This window comes from Engystomops pustulosus, chromosome 5, assembly GCF_040894005.1.
Source record: "Engystomops pustulosus chromosome 5, aEngPut4.maternal, whole genome shotgun sequence".
NCBI classification, from domain to species: domain Eukaryota; kingdom Metazoa; phylum Chordata; class Amphibia; order Anura; family Leptodactylidae; genus Engystomops; species Engystomops pustulosus.
Window position 1 is genome coordinate 91,990,123 of NC_092415.1, and position 19,463 is coordinate 92,009,585.

The 19,463-nt window shown below is 42.8% G+C and overlaps 1 protein-coding gene across 2 annotated transcripts in view; it reads left to right on the forward strand.

Moving 5' to 3' along the window:
- Positions 1-5,045: 5,045 nt before the first annotated feature.
- The window catches only part of KDSR (3-ketodihydrosphingosine reductase), a 31,617-nt gene continuing 17,199 nt past the window's right edge, over positions 5,046-19,463 (forward strand). The window contains exons 1-4 of one of the 2 annotated variants that reach the window (XM_072152689.1): positions 5,046-5,064; positions 8,924-9,013; positions 15,314-15,370; positions 19,150-19,215. In XM_072152689.1, coding sequence (XP_072008790.1) covers positions 5,062-5,064; positions 8,924-9,013; positions 15,314-15,370; positions 19,150-19,215 — 216 coding nt within the window. In that variant the 5' untranslated portion in view covers positions 5,046-5,061. Of the gene's footprint in view, positions 5,065-6,032; positions 6,396-8,923; positions 9,014-15,313; positions 15,371-19,149; positions 19,216-19,463 lie in introns of those variants that run through there. The other variant, XM_072152687.1, reaches the window with a different exon arrangement.

Here is a 19,463-nt window from a genome sequence, read left to right on the forward strand (position 1 = left end):
CCTTGGTGACCAAGCTCACTTGCGGCTTGATGACCAAGGCCCATTTTTCAAAACCAGCATGCGTCTCTTGATCGGCCTATAACTTTAGAAGGCTTCAAATGTTCTCGAGTTCGTTTTTCAGTGACACTTTGTACTTCAAGTTAGTGGGAAATTTTGGTTGTTATATTTAGCATTTATATATGGAAAAAAAAGGTGATTTTGGTAGATGTTTTAGCCATTTTCAAATTCCAAAATGTCTTGCTACCCGAATGAATAACAACTAATTTAGCTTATTTTTGGAACAGTCCTTTTGTTTTATTACATTAGATCACAAATCGAACTGCATTCTCTTAAATTTCTTAAGGAAATTTTAGAATCAATTTTAAAGGGGAATTCTGGGAATATGAACTTCTTATACATTCATTTATTTATAGCATTATGGGTTTTTGTAACAAAACTTAATGTCTTTGGTCACAAAATGGAGCTTAAAGAGGACCTAAATTTTTGGCACTAGGAGCTGCTTACTAAAGGACCAGTAGCATTTTAATTCTTCATTACAGTCTGTCACCAGCATTGTATGCTAAGGGGAGCAAAATTTTAAATAACTAATTACATATTAGCTTATAGTTTAAAGAACCCATTTGCATATGAATTATGCTGATTCCTGGAATACCCCTTTAAGGACCATTTAATTTCTATAAGGCAGTGGTGGCAAACCTTTTAGAGACCAAGTGCCCGAACTCCACACCAAAGTCTATGTATGCAAAGTGCCAACCCGGCTAGTTAACCTAAAATTGCCGACAATCCCATTCTATAAGGTACATATAATACTGCCACATGATGACCATTACAACAAGATAAATACCATCATAGTGATAATAAACAGACCACTAAAGAAAGACCAACATCTCCAATCACTAAGCAGGAGCAAATACAGTGAGGGACACTACCGCCACACAGTGGCAATATGAAGGATTGTTGAATCCAATTTGACAGGTGGTGTGTAGGACAAAGTGCGTGTTGTGGGGTGGAGGGTGGGTGCACTGAATAGCAAAGTTATATGGCACCAGGCAGGTGAATTTACCATCAAATAACCACATATGACACATGCCTGTGGCTATATATTATATACATATATAAGTCCAGAGCCCTACTGTCAGTGAGGGCAGTGTAGTGCACCCTGGCGTCACTGGCAGCATGTCACAGCGACAAGAGATCTGGGCCAAGGGCAGTATATATGTGGCCATAGATCTGTTATGGGGCTTGCTGCTCTTCTGCCACAGTGCAGTGTCTACTGAGCAGCAGCAGAGACGCGTCATCATGTCGACCAGTGTCCTGCACAGTGATAGATGCTCTGCTTGAGAATTACATCAGCGAAGCTGATGCAGTTACGGTCTGTGAGCCACCCCCTGTTACCCGCGCCAACACTGAGTTAGGAGCTTCTCTCAATTACACCAGCAACAAACATGCAGATGTAATTGAGTATTCTTATCTTGCCAGTGTGTGCCGTGGGCCCTTCTGGAAGCTCTGGGGCCCCGACACTTGCCTGGGTAAGCTGGGTGCTGGCGCGGGCAATGCCCCCTACAATGAATGATTTCATATTCTGCCCCCCCCCCAGTGAATTATTTAATATTCTGCCCCCCACTCACAATGAATTATTTCATATTCTGTCCCCCACCCACAATGAATTATTTAATATGCAACCAAATAAATGATTTTATACAAAAAGCCCCCACCCATCTTTTACAGCTGCCAGACAGGAAGGGGTACGCGGCCACGTGATGAGGTCATCATGCGGCTGCACATTCTAGTTCAAAGAGCGCTGTGCGCTGGGGTGGTTTTCCGGCGATATCGCTCCAGTAATAGAGCTCATGCGTCCTTTTTCGGCTGTTTTGAGCACAATACAATGACGGGCAGGAGCTTCCTGTCCGGACGGAGGCCCCTTCCCGACTGCCGAAGGCCGGGGTCGCGGGGGCCCCAGCAGGAACCTGATCATTGGCGCTATCAAAGCGCCAGGACGGGGGCCATCAACCAAAAAATCTGGATCAGGGGCCCCCGGCGCTGGTGCTCGAAGAGCACCAATGATAATCCGGCTCTAGATAGGCAGTAGATAAGTATTAGGCAAGCTGGATTTAAACTGCCCTATCCTTATGTTCTGATGTTTCTCCATTTATTAAATATGCATGCTCAAACTGAGACGATCATACGTGTGTATAAGAGTGTTCACAGGAAAAGCTATCAGCTGAATGAAGGTTCGGCCGGCAGCGGTCACTATCTGTGTATTAGTCGTGCACCAGTTTGGTTTCGTTTAACATTGGCATCTTAACCCCAAAATGACTGGCATGTTCATGGTGCAGTGATCCATGGTGCTTGTAGTGTACCTCAATGCAGGGCATAAAAAATTAAAAATAAGCCAACCCCCCCCCCCCCCCCAAAAAAAAACAGGGTCAATACTTTAATGAGGGAGATACTGTAAAAGACTTCAATTCTTGAGGAGAATGCTGTGTAATGGGGAAGATTTACTTACCAGGTCCATTCGCGATCCAGCAGCGCCTTCTCCGACACTGATTCGGGTTCTGCCGGGATTCACTAAGGTCATGCGCCCGATGTCTACTAGTTTTCGCTGCTGCGCTAAAGTCCGCCGGGGTTCGCTGGAATTCACCTGCTTCGTTCCGGTGTTTGTGAGTGCTTATGCAATAGATAAATGGGATGTAGAGAGAATCAACAAATTGCTACATCTGTAGATTTATGACTACATATCAAAGGGAAAGACAGATGTAATTGGAAAATATATAATCTTTATTGTTCACTTCAATAAAGATTATATATTTTGCGACTACATCTGTCTTTCCCTTTGATATGTAGTATATGTGAGTGCTATTTTTGCAACCCCTTTTTTTTTTTTTTCCCCCCCGAATCCTTCGGGTTTTCTGACGGCCACGCCATCCGAGTTCTGTTGCGTGAAAGCCGGCCCCGATGTGCCACAATCCGATCGCATGCGCCAAAATCCTGGGGCAATTCGGCGCAAAACGGAAATATTTGGGAAGCCCGACGTAATTGCGGCGTTCGGACTCTTCGTAAATGAGCCGCAATATGTTACTATGGTGGGGTGGCATTACAATTTTTATCTCACTCATGGACACTACCCATGGTACCAATAATTTTTCCCTTTTGTGAGGGTGGAAGAAGGAGAAAAGTTGTGGAGTGTGGAGCATGCTGCAAAGTATTTTATACCCTATGCCACAGGTGTCTCACATAAGGCCTCATGTTTTTTCAGGGCATCTCCCTACTTTTATGTATCTCCAGGAGCGCAGCATAGAGGCTTGGGTATCTCTAATACTCATCTTTCCTCGCTGCCCAAATAAGCAGCAGTTGCCTATTTTGCTCCTGGGTGCATCGGCTGTACAGGCTGACTGTGAAGCTGGCAGACGTTATGTGATGACATCATACAGCTGCCGCAGTGTAACACCCAGGACCAAGGAAGAACTGCTGCTGCTTCAGGGGAGCGAGGAAAAGTGAGTAAATTATTGTTTTTTTTTTTCCCCACAGGACACAAACCTCATCTGGGAAGGGCAGGTGCTGCTGAGGTGGTGGCACTGTGGCCACTGGGGCTAGGAGACACTGTGGCTGCTGACAGCCAGGGGACATTGGTTGCAGTGGAAGGGCAGGGGCTGGGAGGGGGCATTGTGGCTGCTGAGGTGGGGCAAGGGCTGCTGAGATGGCACTGTATCTATTGGTGTGGAACACTGTGGCTGCCTGGGGGGCACTCTGACTATTGGCTTCTGGTGTAGGGACACGCTGACTATTGTCTACTTTCTATCTGTGTAGACACACAGGACCGGAACTCTTCTCTCATACCTAAGGGTGAAGACACACGTGAAGTTTTTAGGGCGTTTTTGGGCCTTTTTTTTAGTTTAGTGCGTTTTCAGATCATTGAAAAACGCATGCGTTTTTTGAAAACGCATGCGTTTTTGACCAGTTTGAATTAAGATAATTGGTCAAACCTGTCAAAAATGCATGCGTTTTTTACGATCTGAAAACACACAAAAAAAAAAAAAACGGCCTAAAAACGCCACGTGTGTCTTCACCCTAAGGGCGCGTGCACACGTTGCGTTTTGGTCGCGTTTTCATTGCGTTTGAAGCGCATATACAACAGCTGATGAGAGGTGATTTGCCTAATTACATTACCATTTACATCTTTAAACGCAATGTTAACGCATGGGTTAACAAAACGCATGCGCTAACATCACATTTACGATGCGTTTTGTAAACGGAAATGTTAACAGTGATGTAATTAGGCAAATCACCCCTCCTCAGCTGTTGTATATGCGTTTCAAACGCAATGAAAACGCAGGTCAAAACGCAACGTGTGAACGCACCCTCTGACAAAAAGAAATACAAGGGTTGTGTGTGTGCTCCGGCCTTATATAGGTGGAGTCAGCCAAGACACTAATTGTTTAATTGTCTACTACTGCTTGTTAACCTGTTCTCTTCTGACTCCACCTTATATAGGTGGAGTCAGCCAAGACACTAATTGTTTAATTGTCTACTACTGCTTGTTAACCTGTTCTCTTCTGAGTTGTACCTCGGGGAAGAATCCCATATGTGTGCTGCTGAACGGATGAAAAAAAAAAACAGCATTTATACACATGCATCCAGTATACACAACACATACACACAGATATACAGCATATATACACACACCTATGCACAAATATACAGCATATATACACCAAAAAAAACACATATACATGCATTTACATATGTTGCAATTATACTCACACCGGTGGGAACGTGGTGGCAAGCTCAGGAAGGAGACTGCATAGGAGAAGGTGGACAGCCCTGTGAGGGGCGCGGGCGGGCCAGGCCGGACATGAGGCACACAGGCCGGCCAGACACGAGTTGTGCAGGCCAGACGCAAGGTGTGGGATTCGCCACTTCACAGGAGAGGTGGGTAGGTTGGGGCAGGTCACATGTGAGGTGGGTAGGGCAGGGGGCCGTCCGACTACCTCTCCACCCACCTCCTATTCGACCTGTATTCAGGGGAGGTAATGAGACCAGCCTGCGAGCAAGTAATAGACCATGGTAGGTGAGCCCCTTTGGAGCGGTGGAGCCCAGCACTTGCCCGGGTCAGCCGAGTCTGCACCTACTGCATACCACCCACCTGAATGCATCCCTTGGTGGCCCCCACAAAGTATAATCATGTAGCCTTACCTACTTGGAATGCCCTACATTTTTGCACCCACAAGCCCCACATCTCGTTCAATAGTGGTCCCTCATCCGTCTCCTCAGTGGCGTAACTAGGAGAGAAAGGGCCCCCTAGCAGGCTACTGCATGGGGCCCCCCTTCCCACTTAAATAATAATAAAATAATAACACAGATGCACACAGATTATGCAGCTCTGCACAAAGCATGTCAAATTGGTCCCTGTCCCCATGGGGCTCACAATCTAAACAACAGTATGTTTTGGAAGAAACCAGAGTACCAGGAGGAAACCCAAGCAAACATGGACAGAACATACAAACTCTTTGCAGATGTTGACCTGGTTGGGATTCAAACCCAGAAACCCAGCAATGCAAGGCAGAAGTGCTACTCACTCAGCCACCCTCACTTAAAAATATACATATTAGTATACTCACACATGCGAGTTACAATCACATAAATACACTCATGTGCATATACACACACACATACAGTGCCATATGCAACATACTGGCTGCTACCGCTGTAGTTACGGCCCCCTCTTCTTCCTCTTTAAAATGTGGCACCCTCATCACATTGTGCCCTCCTACTTGTTGTTATATAAATGGATAATCAATGGAACACAGGTGTGAACTTGGCTTTAAAAAAAAGCAAAGAACCAAAAATTGCCATGCAGAAGAAAAACACTTTGTCACAAAAAACTATGTGTGACATTATGAAACATATGATTTTCCTCAGACAGCTCCTATTCAGCGGGTTTCCATTGAATTCTATTTCAAGGGATGAAAGAAAAGCAATTGCCATTTGCCACCAGATGGCGACATAAGATCTCCCAGAAGCCATAACTGAAGTGCGGAGCCCTCTTGGTCGTAGAGAACGTGCGTTATAAACAGGAAGCAGGGTGGCGGAGGTGGCGCCTGTCCAGGACCCTGTTGTGCTGAGGCGCACGCCGTCACAGTGTAGTCTGTGGACAGGAACCCTCTGTGTGACCCTTGCCCTGCACCATTCGCTGCCCGCAGCCTCTTCCTCTCCGGGCTCAGCCTGTCCCATTTCCTCCCCCTTGGCTCTCACCCACCTTCAGGCTGGACGCCTTCGCTCAGTCAGTCATGCTGCTGCTGGCCGCCGCCTTCATAGTGGCGTTTGTGTTGCTGCTGTACATGGTGTCTCCGCTCATCAGCCCTAAGCCCCTGAAGCTGGCAGGTGCCCACGTTGTGGTGAGTTTGTGCTGTGGTGGGCACAGTATGTCTTCCACCCAGGGATGAAGCTGTTCTACCCTTGCAGAGTGCAGACTCCTTAGCAGAAGGCTGATACTTGTGGTATCACTAGTCCAGTTTGCCTTTTGTAGGTGGTGAAATCGGGGCACGAGTGGCACTGCCCTTACATAATGGTAATGTGGTGCCTATAGAATTGGGTACAGCAGCGGTCACAATTATGGTCCATCTTCTTTCAGTTACAGCTGGATATTTCCAGATTATGGCGAATTCCCAGGAGTAACAATGTTGCCCTGAATAACACTAATGTGTGAATGGCTGAAGTGATAGCGATGTCATTACAGTCACTACCCAGGTTATGCACAGGATGGGTTCTTAAAGGAAATCGGACCCCAGCATTAACGATTGTAAACCAAGCATACTGATGTGTGTCCCCTCTGGCAGGATGTTTTACCTTCTTATGCCCTTTTTTAAATCTGCTGTTTTTTATTTAATACCAACACATTTTCCATTTTTCAACATATAACATTGTACATTACATACAAAAGTAAACATACAGTAACATGTGAGAACAAACCCTCCCAACCCCCCACACAGATCAGGCAAAACATTAGATTAGCCCTATTATATGTAATGCTTTGAATGGCTAAGATAGCTAACATGTTTCCAGTATTGTAATCCTAATACTGACCATAGTTTATTTCATATTTAAAAGAACCCAGGGAGTGGGAATATAAACTGGTCAGGTCGAGGAGGTCCCATCTGCTATCTCACCAATACAGTTGTGTTATCGATATAGGGCTCATAGCATCCCTCAGCAGTGGGCCCAAGTGCTATCCAAGGGTCTCCAACAATCTACAGTAGGTTGTATCCGATAGGATGCAATTAACTTGTGCGTCTGGTACAGAATGCGCCATACAGTGAGCTTGACTGACCCCTGTGCACTTGTGTCTCCGGGGTATCCCAGTACAAATGCTAATACAGAAGGCTGAATAGTAATAAAGCATACCTCTCTAATTAATGCCAAAACATCCAACCCATAAGACTAACTGGGTACAACCCCGGAACGTATGCGGTATGTACGCATTCTCCCCTTTACATTTGGGGCAATCTCCAGAAGCTCTTGCCACAATTTTTTCCAATGTTATCGGAGACTTTTATAAGCTCTGTGAATCAATAGTATTTGTGAGTACCTCCAATAGAGAAAACAGAGGGGTAGCTTCCATGATATCATGCCATTCTTCATCTGTCAGCCCGTGAGCCCTCTCCATGCACCGGGACCTGACGGTAGTACGGCATGCATCGGTAAGGGGTTAAAGGAATTAAATAATCAAAGCTGTATGAATTTGGTGAAATCTCTGATTGTTTTTACCAAAAGAACAAAGTTGGTTTTATCTTTTGGATCACATAATGAAACCTGTAAGAAACTCGTATATTAGAAAGTAATTTATCTAACCAGAGCAAAGCTCCAAATTATATCAGTCCTGGTGTGCACAATTTCAGTTGCCCCTGGTTCCCAACCCTGTATCTTCTGATAGTGTCGGCCATCATCTTGGTTTTCTTTCTGATGGCTGACACTTACCTCCTGTAGTGTAAAGCTACAGACAGATAAGTTCTTTATCTGGGGAGGGATCGGAAGAAGACGCAGATCTAGCAGTGTGTTGTAAAATAGCAAAGATGTTGGAGAGCTGTGTCATTGTGTGTAATGGGCATCTCATGGATCTCATAATTTCATCTCTGATCCATCTCATCGCTTTCTGTGTCAGATACTAATACAATGTTCAAAAGCTAAATGAAAGTGTATATTAAACCTGTACCCTGATAATCTAACCACATATTTGTCTCACAGCACTAGAGGGATCATGAAGTGTCTGCTTACCCCGGGAATTTTACACTGACCAGCATAGGGATTGATAGGAGCTAAAACTGTAGTCCAATTGTAAAGGGGTTAAAATTCTCTTTATTGTGTAAACTGTATTGTGAAATTTGTGAATTTTCTTTCATGGGCAAACCCCTTTAACCATATTTTTCACTTACTTTGGCTCTTCTCATCCACCTTCCTATCACAGATGTCAGATTATATATATTCCCCTATCCCCTCTGCATAGACTTTTTTTTTTTCTAAATGGACATTGAAGTCTGGGTTCCCATGACGTTTCTTGCCCTGTGCTGTATGCAAATACAGTGGCATACGTCACCCTGCTCCTCCCACTTTCAGGGGGAGATGAGCATTGGCAGCAACCAGTGGTTCCCGCTGCTGATATTCAGGGTGTTTTCCTAGAGATGTCACTGTTCTTCTACAGACCATGACATTAGTAAGGTCCTCCCTGACCGTATGCAATATATTGCCTTTGGCTCCAATGGCCTCTGCTTAGCGTTTATGTCACTTGGAAAAATGTAGCTTGCTTATATGCACTTATGTTATTACCTTATACAATGCTTATTTTTTTTTTTTTTTTACATTTTATGATAATTCTTTCCTAATGTAAATGAGGTACTTTTTTCTTTCCTTTCTCCCTCAAAAAAATTAGGTGACCGGTGGGTCCAGTGGTATTGGAAAATGTATTGCAATTGAATGTTTTAAGCAAGGTGCTTTCATTACCTTGGTTGCTCGTGATGAGGTAAGCTGAAGAAAACCTGGAATCTTATTGAATGTTTTTTACCTGTATGTTACCACGTCCACTATGCTGGTTTAGTGTTAAAGGACACCTACCACCAGGATGAAAGACTGTATGCAAATGAGCCTGATGGGCTCCTGGCTCCATAGTAGTTAATAAAGCTACTATGGTGGTAGAAACTCCATCCTGGTGGTAGAAGCCCTTTCATTACCTGGCCCTTTTTTGTTTTTTCATTTTTCACTCCCCATGATCAAAAATCCATAACTTCTTTATTTTTCCATGTACAGAGCTGTGTGACGGCTTATTTTCTGCGTAACAAATTGCACTTCATAGAGATGGTATTGAATATTCCATGCCGTGTACTAGGAAGCGGGAAAAAAAATTCCAAATGCAGTGAAATTGGTTAAAAAATGCATTTGTGCCGTCTTCTTGTGGGCTTGGATCTTACGGATTTCACTGTGCACCCCAAATGACATGTCTACTTTATTCTTTGGGTCGGTGCGAGTACGGGGATACCAGATTTATATAGGTTTTATGTTTTCATACATTTAAAAAAATTAAAACCTCCTGTACAAAAATTTTTTGGGGGATTTCGCCATCTTCTGGCGCTAATAACTTTTTTATACTTTGGTGTATGGAGCTGTGGGTGGTGTAGTTTTTTGCGAATTTTCATGACGTTTACAATGTTATAAATTTTAGGACTATTCGACCTTGTGATCACTTTTTATAGAATTTTTTTATTTTTTTCAATGACAAAAAAAGTGCCATTTTTGACTTTGGGCGCGATTTTCTGTTACGGGATTAAACGCAGTGAAAAACCGTTATCATATTTTGATCGGGCATTTTCGGACGCAGCGATACCTAATGTGTTTATGATTTTTACTGTTTATTTATAATTTATATCAGTTCTAGGGAAAGGGGGGTGATTTTAGGGTTTTTTTTATTATAATTTTTCTATTTTTACTATTTTTCAGACTCCCTAGGGTACTTTAACCCTAGGGTGTCTGCACGATCCTATCATATACTGCCATACTACAGTATGGCAGTATATGGGGATTTTACTACTCATACATTACAATGTGCTGATAGCACATTGTAATGCATGGGTTAACCCGAAGTAGCATCGGGTCTTCGTGAGACCCGAGGCTACCATGGCGACGGATCGCCGCTCCCCGATGACATCACGGGGAGCGGCGATCCTCGAAAAGATGGCGGCGCCCATGCGCCGCAATCCTTTTGAAGCCGCCATCAGCTTTGCCGGCGGCGATCAGCGGGAAAACACCCGCGATCGGTGCTGGCACCGATCGCGGGTGTTACCGGTAAGCCTTTGCTGCAATATGCAGCAAATACTTACCGGCTATGGAGAGGGCTCAGCGCGTGAGCCCTCTCCATGCGGCCGACCCGTGACGTGCTATTACGTCACGGGTCGTGAACGGGTTAAGGCCAGAGTGACCAAGCTGCCAGGGATGGAACTGCATGTATCATAGAGATGAGATTCCTGGTACTATATAAGATACCATGAGTCCCCTGCACTTGGGGTTGGTTTATTAAATTCGGCCACTGCAGGTCCCTGATTGACTCGCCACAGTCTTGCGCTCTTGACATTACACAGCAGACTTTTCTACATTAAAAACCACATTTAACCCCTTAACGCTCTGCGCCGTAGCTCTACGGCGCAGAGGTATAAGGGATGTATGAAGAGGGCTCACGGGCTGAGTCCTCTTCATACAGAGGTGGGGGTTTTTGCATTTTGCACAAAACCCCCACCGCTAATAACCGCGGTCGGTGCTTGCACCGATCGCGGCTATTAACCCTCTAAACGCCGCCGGCAAAGTCGCCGGCGGCGTTTAAAAGACGGCGGCGCGCGGGCGCCGCCATCTTTTTTTTCCCATCGCCACGCCCCCGAACGTCATCGGGGGGCGGCGATCGGTTACCATGGTAGCCTCGGGTCTTCTTTTGACACGAGGCTACATGGTTTATGCAGGTTCGTTACAATGAGCCACTGGCTCATTGTAATGTATGACCTGCAAAAATGCCATATTGCAATACTGTAGTATTGCAGTATATGGTAGGAGCGATCTGACCATCTAGGGTTAATGTACCCTAGATGGTCTAAAAAATAGTGAAAAAAAAAAAGAAAAAAAAAGTTTAAAAAATAAAAAAAATTAATAAAATATTAAAAGTTCAAATCACCCCCCTTTCCCTAGAACGGATATAAAACATAACAAACAGTAAAAATCACAGACATATTAGGTATCGCCGCGTCCCAAAATGCCCGATCTATCAAAATATAAAAACGGTTACGGCCGGCGGTGACCTCCGTGGCGGGAAATGGCGCCCAAATGTCCGAAATGCGACTTTTACACCTTTTTACATAACATAAAAAATGAAATAAAAAATGATCAAAATGTCGCACAGTCCTCAAAATGGTAGCAATGAAAATGTCGCCTCATTTCGCAAAAAATGACCCCTCACACATCTCCGTGCGCCAAAGTATGAAAAAGTTATTAGCGTCAGAAGATGGCAAAAAAAGTTTTTCTTTTTTGTACACATTCGTTTAATTTTTTAAAAATGTATTAAAACACAATAAAACCTATATAAATTTGGTATCACCGCGATCGCACCGAACCAGAGAATAAAGTAGGCGTGTTATTTGGAGCGAAGAGTGAAAGTCGTAAAAACTGAGCCCACAAGAACGTGACGCACGTGCGTTTTTTTTTTTCAATTTTTCCACATTTGGAATTTTTTTTCAGCTTCGCAGTACACGACATGTTAAAATAAATAACATCATGGGAAAGTAAAATTTGTTACGCACAAAATAAGCCCTCACACAGGTCTGTACACGTAAAAATGAAAAAGTTATGGATTTTTGAAGTTGGGGAGCGAGAAATCAGCCGAAAAACCCTGCGTCCTTAAGGGGTTAATGTGCATAGTGTCCAGGCAGCAAGAAATGTGACAATGTCCCCCTCATGGTGATATATATTAGATTGGCGGTCAAAAAACAGGGCATTCATTTATGTTTGTATATTGCTCACTGATTACCACAGCCAAGGAGAGAGCAGGAAGGGTTAATCCTTTAGACAGATCTGCCATAGCAATGTAGAGGTAACATTGTAAATGACTGGCACTTAGCTGTCTGTTTCTTTACAAACTAAGGCTGCATTCACACTGACGTATGCCCGCACGGCTACGGCCGGGCATACGTCCGCCGCGATGGAGAGGAGAAGGGGTGACCCTCTCCATAGCAATGCATTATGTACGGCCTGTAACATGGGGAAAGATAGGACATGTCCTATCTTTTTCTGGTGTGCGGTGCCGCACTGTTGCCGTTTATGGGGGACATGCATACGGCCCCAATAAGGTCGTCAGAATGCAGAATAAGATTTTTTTTTTTTTTTTTATAACGTACATTAGAAAAAAATGTCCCCAACATTGCCTCCCTTCCCCACACACAATAATAAAAATCAACTGAAATGAAGGTTGCGCTTTAACGTTTAATCTGGCTGCATCCTTAAGGGGTTAAATCCTTGGACGCCTTCAATATCTTTCGGCCTATTAACAGATTGGCCTGCAGCTATTTTGCTACTTTCCCTACACACAGGCTTGGTTCAGCCAAGTGTGCATGTGTTGTCAATAGGAAGAGGAGAACTTTGCTGCTTGTAACCTCTTCTGCCACTGGCAGACAAAGGATTTGTGATATACTGTCTATAGCTAGCTAACCATTACCTTGTATTGTGACAGTAAAATCATATACATTGTATCTGCAGAAGAGTCTGAGAATTTCTGACCTGATTGCCAAAAGCTGTAAAGTGCTGTCAATAATTTATATTTGTCCCTTTAAAACTTTCTCTATTGAAAGCCATTTCACTGAAGAACAAATGACAATGCAGCAATAAATTCACTTTGGACTGCTGCAGCCTGCTTGGGGCTGCTTGTAACCTCCCGTTCCATCAGGCTGTCAAAATTAATCTTCTGTAGCATGTCTTGGCTTGGGACCACTAGAGATTCCACACTCGCACACGTGTTCCTGTTTTTGTTAAAGGAAACCTACCACTTGAAATGGCAGGTTTAAGAAGAAAACGCCAAGCACCAGCTCAGGGTGAGCTGGTGCCGGAGCTTATTTTTGTTAGTGTTTTAAACCGCTGTATCGCGGTTTAAAACACTTTTTAAACTTTATAGCCGGCGCAGGGAGGTACGCGCTCGGCGCTTACCATGCGCGCGGCTCTCCTTCACTTCCTATGTAACCGCGCGCACGGTCTAGTTAAAATCTATCAGATGTGGGTTGTCCATGATATGGGGGTGGGGAAACTGGGTCATAAAAATAATTGGCTTAGTATTGAACATTTTGCTAATATATTACTATATTTACTAATATATAATATACCTAGTATCAAATTTAATGGATGGTGTAACCTTAATCTGAACAATAGTACAGGCAGTCCCCGACTTACGGCGTTTCGAGTTACGGACAACCCGTAGATACGAACGGGGCACTCGGCACCCCGCACATGCGCAGTCCACTTCCGGGTTTCAATAGCGCTGCGCCTCCTCATTGGGCGGGCCGTGGAGGTGACGGGGATCGTTGGGCGGAGAGAGAGGCTGGAGCTGGCCGTGGATGTGACGGGGATCGTTGGGCGGAGAGAGGCTGGAGCGGACCGTGGAGGTGACGGGGATCGTTGGGCGGAGCGAGAGGCTGGAGCGGGCCATGGAGGTGACGGGGAGCACAATCCGTTGCCAATGTATAAAGTAAGTAATTGCCGGCAGTATCGGGGGTTCAGGTAACTAAGGATGCATTAGCTGGTGCGCTCTCACGCTTCCTTAGTTACCAGCCAGTGCACTAGAAGCCGGAGATTCCAGGTAACTAAGGAAGCGTGAGATCGCACCAGCTAATGCATCCTTAGTTACCAGCAACCCGACTTACATACAAATTCAGCTTAAGTACAACCCTCCAGTCCCTATCTTGTACGTAACCCGGGGACTGCCTGTACTAGAATTCAACATTTTACTATTACAATATAATACTATGGCTTTTATCAGAAGTGTCTGAGGTAAAACCAATCAGAGCTCAGCTTTAAACTTAAACAGGTATGGGAAAATGAAGACTGAGCTCTGATTGGTTGCCATGGGCAACTGGAACAGTTCTGCTCTCAGACATAGTCTGAACAATAGTACAGTTTTAGTAGTCAATGTTTTACTAGATAACACTTCTGATAATTCTCCCCCACATATTTACCGTATATACTCGAGTATAAGCCGAGACCCCTAATTTCAACACAAAAAAACTGGAAAAACCTATTGACTCGAGTATAAGCCGAGGGTGGGAAATGCATTGGTTACAGCCTCCTAGTATATAGTCTGCCAGCCCCTGTAGCATACAGCCTGCCCAACCCCTGTAGCATACAGCCTGCCCAGCCCCTGTAGTAGGAAAAAAAATAACACTGTACTCATCTTTCTGACGTCCCCCATAGGTCCTCTTCTGTCTCAGACAGAAGAGGACCTATGGGGGACGTCAGAAAGATGAGTTTTGTCTTTATGTTTTTAGTTGACTCGAGTATAAGCCGAGTTAGGGTTTTTGAGCACAAATTTTGTGCTGAAAAACTAGGCTTATACTCGAGTATATAAGGTATATTCCTATTACTGTATTTATTCCTGATACAGTATCCGATAATTTAGGATAGAATATTTGATGAATGATTTAACCCTAGTCCGAACAATAATAATATTCAACATATTACTAACATATTACTAGAATACTACCGTATATTCCTATCACTATGTTTACTAATATATAATATTCCTGGTATCTGATCGTTTGAGATAGAAAATTTGATGGATGGTGTAACTCTAGTACAAACAATTTATGTATTTTCCGGATGTGTTGATTATGTTTGGTCTGTACGTTGAATAATTCACTGCCGCAGTGTTTCTTGTTATAATAATTTTAAAAAGTTAGAAATACTGTATTCTTATGCTGCTTTACAAGTCATAACAAAATCTCAAGCACCTGAAGTTCTCAAACTTGTAATATAGTTCTTGCCTACAAATTCCAAATCCAGTTGCTCTGAGGGAACATTAAACTGTAAGACACGTGGTCCTACTGTAGATCCAAAAAGAGAACGTTTAGCATGGGCAAAAATAGATGAAAGTGTTGCTGGCTGAACTTCAACCTGTATTATCTAATGGCTGCACTGAACTTTAATAGACTCTTATCTATAAGCCAAATATTCACTTTACTAAACAGAAAAAAGCTACAACTAGAAGTAAATGTTTTGACTTTAGAATTTTTTTTTTTTTTCATTTCAGAGCAAATTAGTTCAGGCCAAAAAAGAAATTGAAAAGTATGCAATAAACGACAAACAGGTAAGGACTGTTTTTTAAAAAAAAAAAAAAAAAATGAAACCAGGGGTATATACACCATCTAGACATAATGGCAACCCCTTTAACCTTTGTCCATGTTTGCTTTCATGGTGGTTATCACAAGAGTGCTATGAGAGATTCAATCTTCTTCCTGCTGATGGTCATGTAAATTATTTTATCCTGTAAAGGAAATTTAATACTTACCTTCCCTGGCACCCCACATTGCATTTGCAAGGTGCTGTCTTCATCCATGGACAGCCAGAGACCTGATGAAAGATTTCCAAGTATGTTCCCAGCATAGGACTACTGCATCTGGTCAAACCATAACACTTACAATGTCCCATAACGCACCTGTAGGGCACGAGGGAGCCTCTTTTCGCTTCCTCCAGGGCTTCCATTAGAGCGAGAAAATAAGCTTTTAAAAAATATTCAAATGAGCCGGAGGCCCTCAGGGTCCCGTCCGAAGAGCGCCTTCTGGCTCCTCCGAGACCTAATTAATGCATGCCCCCCGACTCATATTTATTCACCACCTCCACGTCTCTCCTCGGCCAGACAGCCGGTGACGTCGGTTTTTTGAAATGCCTCCAAACTAAAACCCAACCCCTGTGACTACACAGAGGTTTCTGTCAGGGTGCAAGGTAAGATATAACATACTTGTATTGTAATGCAAATGCTAATAAGAAGCAGAGAGGCATTTTTGCACTGCAGGTGTGATGGGCTTCTGCAACCTGTCTTTAGGGAAAATGAGGTCCCAGGTTCCCTTGTAATTGACTTTTGGGACAATTCATTTTCTTTTTGGTGTGGTATCTGTACTTGGAATAACCCACCTAATGTGTTATACTGTATATGGGTATGGGCACATTTAAGGGGAACTGGTCATCGGTAATCTAATAAACTATTACCTGTATGTTGTCAAGCAGCTTTACACCTTCTAGATCATGTTTCTTTCATGGCCCCGCATGGTTCCATCATCCACTGTACAACCATTTTACAACTCACTACAAAGTTGATTTTGTGGATGATGGAACCATGCAGGGCCTTGAAAGAAAGATCTGTGAAATGGTTGTATAAAGTCAAGCAGGCGGAGAGTTTAACATGGAAGTCGAGCTCTCTCTGCCTCAGAACGCCTACTCCCCTGTGATTGACATCATGCAAAGGACTTCAGGAGATTTAGATCATGATTTCTCTGGGTGCATGACCATCAATTACAATGAAGGTGACATTCTGAGGAAGAATCAGAAATCTGATGTAAATACTTTTGTGTAAAAACTACAAAAGTGCAAACGCAATGATACCTTTATTGGCTAACCAGAAAAATTATATTTTGTGCAAGCTTTCAGGGCACACAGGCCCCTTCTTCAGGCATGGATACAAATGAAGCACTGAGAGAAAAACACAACATTTGGGGGATGTTACATAAAGATAATTAGTGCATATGGCGAGACTCAATTAAGATAAGCTGGGGCAATAAAAGTGGAGTATGTTACACAGCGAAGAGTGATGGGGTGGAGGGGGGGCTAGGATGGCAGGGGTCTGGAGTCAGTGTAACACAGAGGTTCTCTGTGTAACATAACCTCCACTTTTATTGCTCCAGCTTATCTTAATTGAGTCTCGCCATATGTACCAATTATCTTATTGTAACATGCCTCAAATGTTGTGTTTTTCTCTCAGTGCTTCATTTGTATCCATGCCTGAAGAAGGGGCCCGTGTGCCCTGAAAGCTTGCACAAAATATAATTTTTCTGGTTAGCCAATAAAGGTATCATTGCTTATGCACTTTTGTAGTATTTACATCAGATTTTTGATTTTTCCTGGCTAACACGGTACGTCAACAATTTTTTATCAACATATTCTGAGGAAGAGAGAACGAAAATCTCTGCCTCCGTGACTTTATTGAACTAATTTATACTCACTTCAAAGTTTATTTTTTTGGATGATGCCACCACCTTGGGTCATGAAAGAAACCTGATCTATAAGGTGTTCAACTGCTTGACCACATACTAGTAAAGGTCTGTTTGGTCAAGGTTCCCTTTAACTTTTTGAAAGCTCCTGTGGGGTTAAAATGCTCATTACATCGTTCTCAATAACTTGAAGGTAGAATTTCCAAAATGGGGATATGTTTCAGGGGTTTATTTATTTACTTGCAGTTGTCAGTCAGTGCTCTGTAAATCACTAAATTAGGCTTGAAATGCCCACACTGCTCTTCTACTCCTGAACCCTATAATATTTCCAGGTTAAACGTTGTAGGGGCTTTAGATAATTAAGAAAAATGGGTAGCAGGCAATTCTTTCTTAGTTGCACAATCTAGTTGTAACATATATTGAGCACTAGAAAGTGTTTTTGTAAAAAAAAATTCAATCTGCACCAATTCTTGTGCATTCATTGTTGGAAAGCACATGTAGGGTCAAAATCCTCAATATAGCCCCCAATGTGGTCACTCTTTGTGGGTTTCCACTATCCTTTTATCTCAAGGGTTCTGCAAATGGGACATGAAGCTGAAAACTATTACAGCAAAATCTTCTCTGCAAAAGGCCAAGTAGTGCTCACTTTTGAGCAGTGCTACTTGGCTGTGTATCTTACCACATAATGGGTATTTCTGTAGTTGGGGAATATCTGGTAATGAACTATAGGGTTCATTTTCCTCTTAAAAATGTTTGTTTTAATTTCTAAAGCTATGTTTATGGGGGGGAATATGATTTTTATTTTTACAGGCCATTGCTAATCAATTTTTTGAAACCGAATGGGGATAAAATGGTACTTTTACCCCTTTACAAATTCATTGATAATGTAAAGTTTCCAAAATGGGGTCACGTTGCACATTGTCGCATTGCAATGTGACATAGATCTGAAATGTAGTCGAACAAAATCGTCCCTCCAAAAGCCCAATGGAGCTGTTTTTCTTCCAAGCTCCTACAGCAGTTTGTTCGGTATTTCTATAATCTGGAGAAATTGCGTAACAAACTTTAGGGTGCATTGTCTCCTATTGCCTGGATTAAAAAGAAATTTAGGCCATAAGAATATAAAACTATTTGTATCAAAAGCAGAACATTTTGAATTTGAAAATGGCAGGTTTTGCATTTATTTATGAAACCAAAATTTACCACTAACCTGAAGGACATAATGTTATAAAAAAAACAGTCTAAGGCTACATTAACACTGATGTATGCCTCCGCTCCACAGGGTGCTGAGACCCCCACTGATTGCGAGAACTAGGGGTCCATCGGACCCATCGTCGCTCCGTCAGAGTAATGGAGCAGACGGCCGTGCATGACCGTTCTGCTCCATTAATCTCTATGGAGCTGACGAAAATTGCCGAGCCCAGCACTCGCTGATCTCCATCAGCTCCATATCCTGTGGATAGGGCCTAACTTTTAGTTTGTTGGAAAACCCCTTTAATAAATCTATCTGTATAAGAATAAGAGGGGCTGAGAGTGGAGGAAGGAGGATATTTGTGTTGGGGTATTCATGGGTTATTGTCCCTTTATTGGATATAAATTTAAAATGTAGAGATATGGGAGGGGGAAACGAGAGGAAAAAAATTAATAATGATTTATGGTATAAGATGTTTTAGATATAAAATGATTACTTGAATATTATATAAAAATATATTCATGAAAAATGTGTATACAATTACTATAAAATATGTGCAGTGGGAATTTTAAGATGCATACTCTATCTACATTGTAATTTTGTGTTTTAAATTATCTCCTGTTTCTCTAAATATTAATATCATGAAGTTACAATTGTTAGTATGTGTATAACACATTGTAATTTTTTTTTTAGGTAGTTTTATGTATATCGGTTGATGTGTCGAAAGACTATAGACAAGTAGAAAATGTCATCAAACAGGTATGTATTTTTTTTCATGACTTTTACAAGATTTAATTTCTTATTACAGCAAGATACTGTACCCAAATGCCTAGGAAGCCTGTATTCACATGGACTTGAGTGGTTTATCTTGACTTTAGGTGAGTGCAGGATACAATAAGAAGAGAAGCTAAGCTCTGATATATTGGTTTATATGAATGAAGCACCTTACAGGACTCCTAGCAGAGAACCAGAGTCCTGCTTATACCTCCACAGTGATGGCCTTTTAC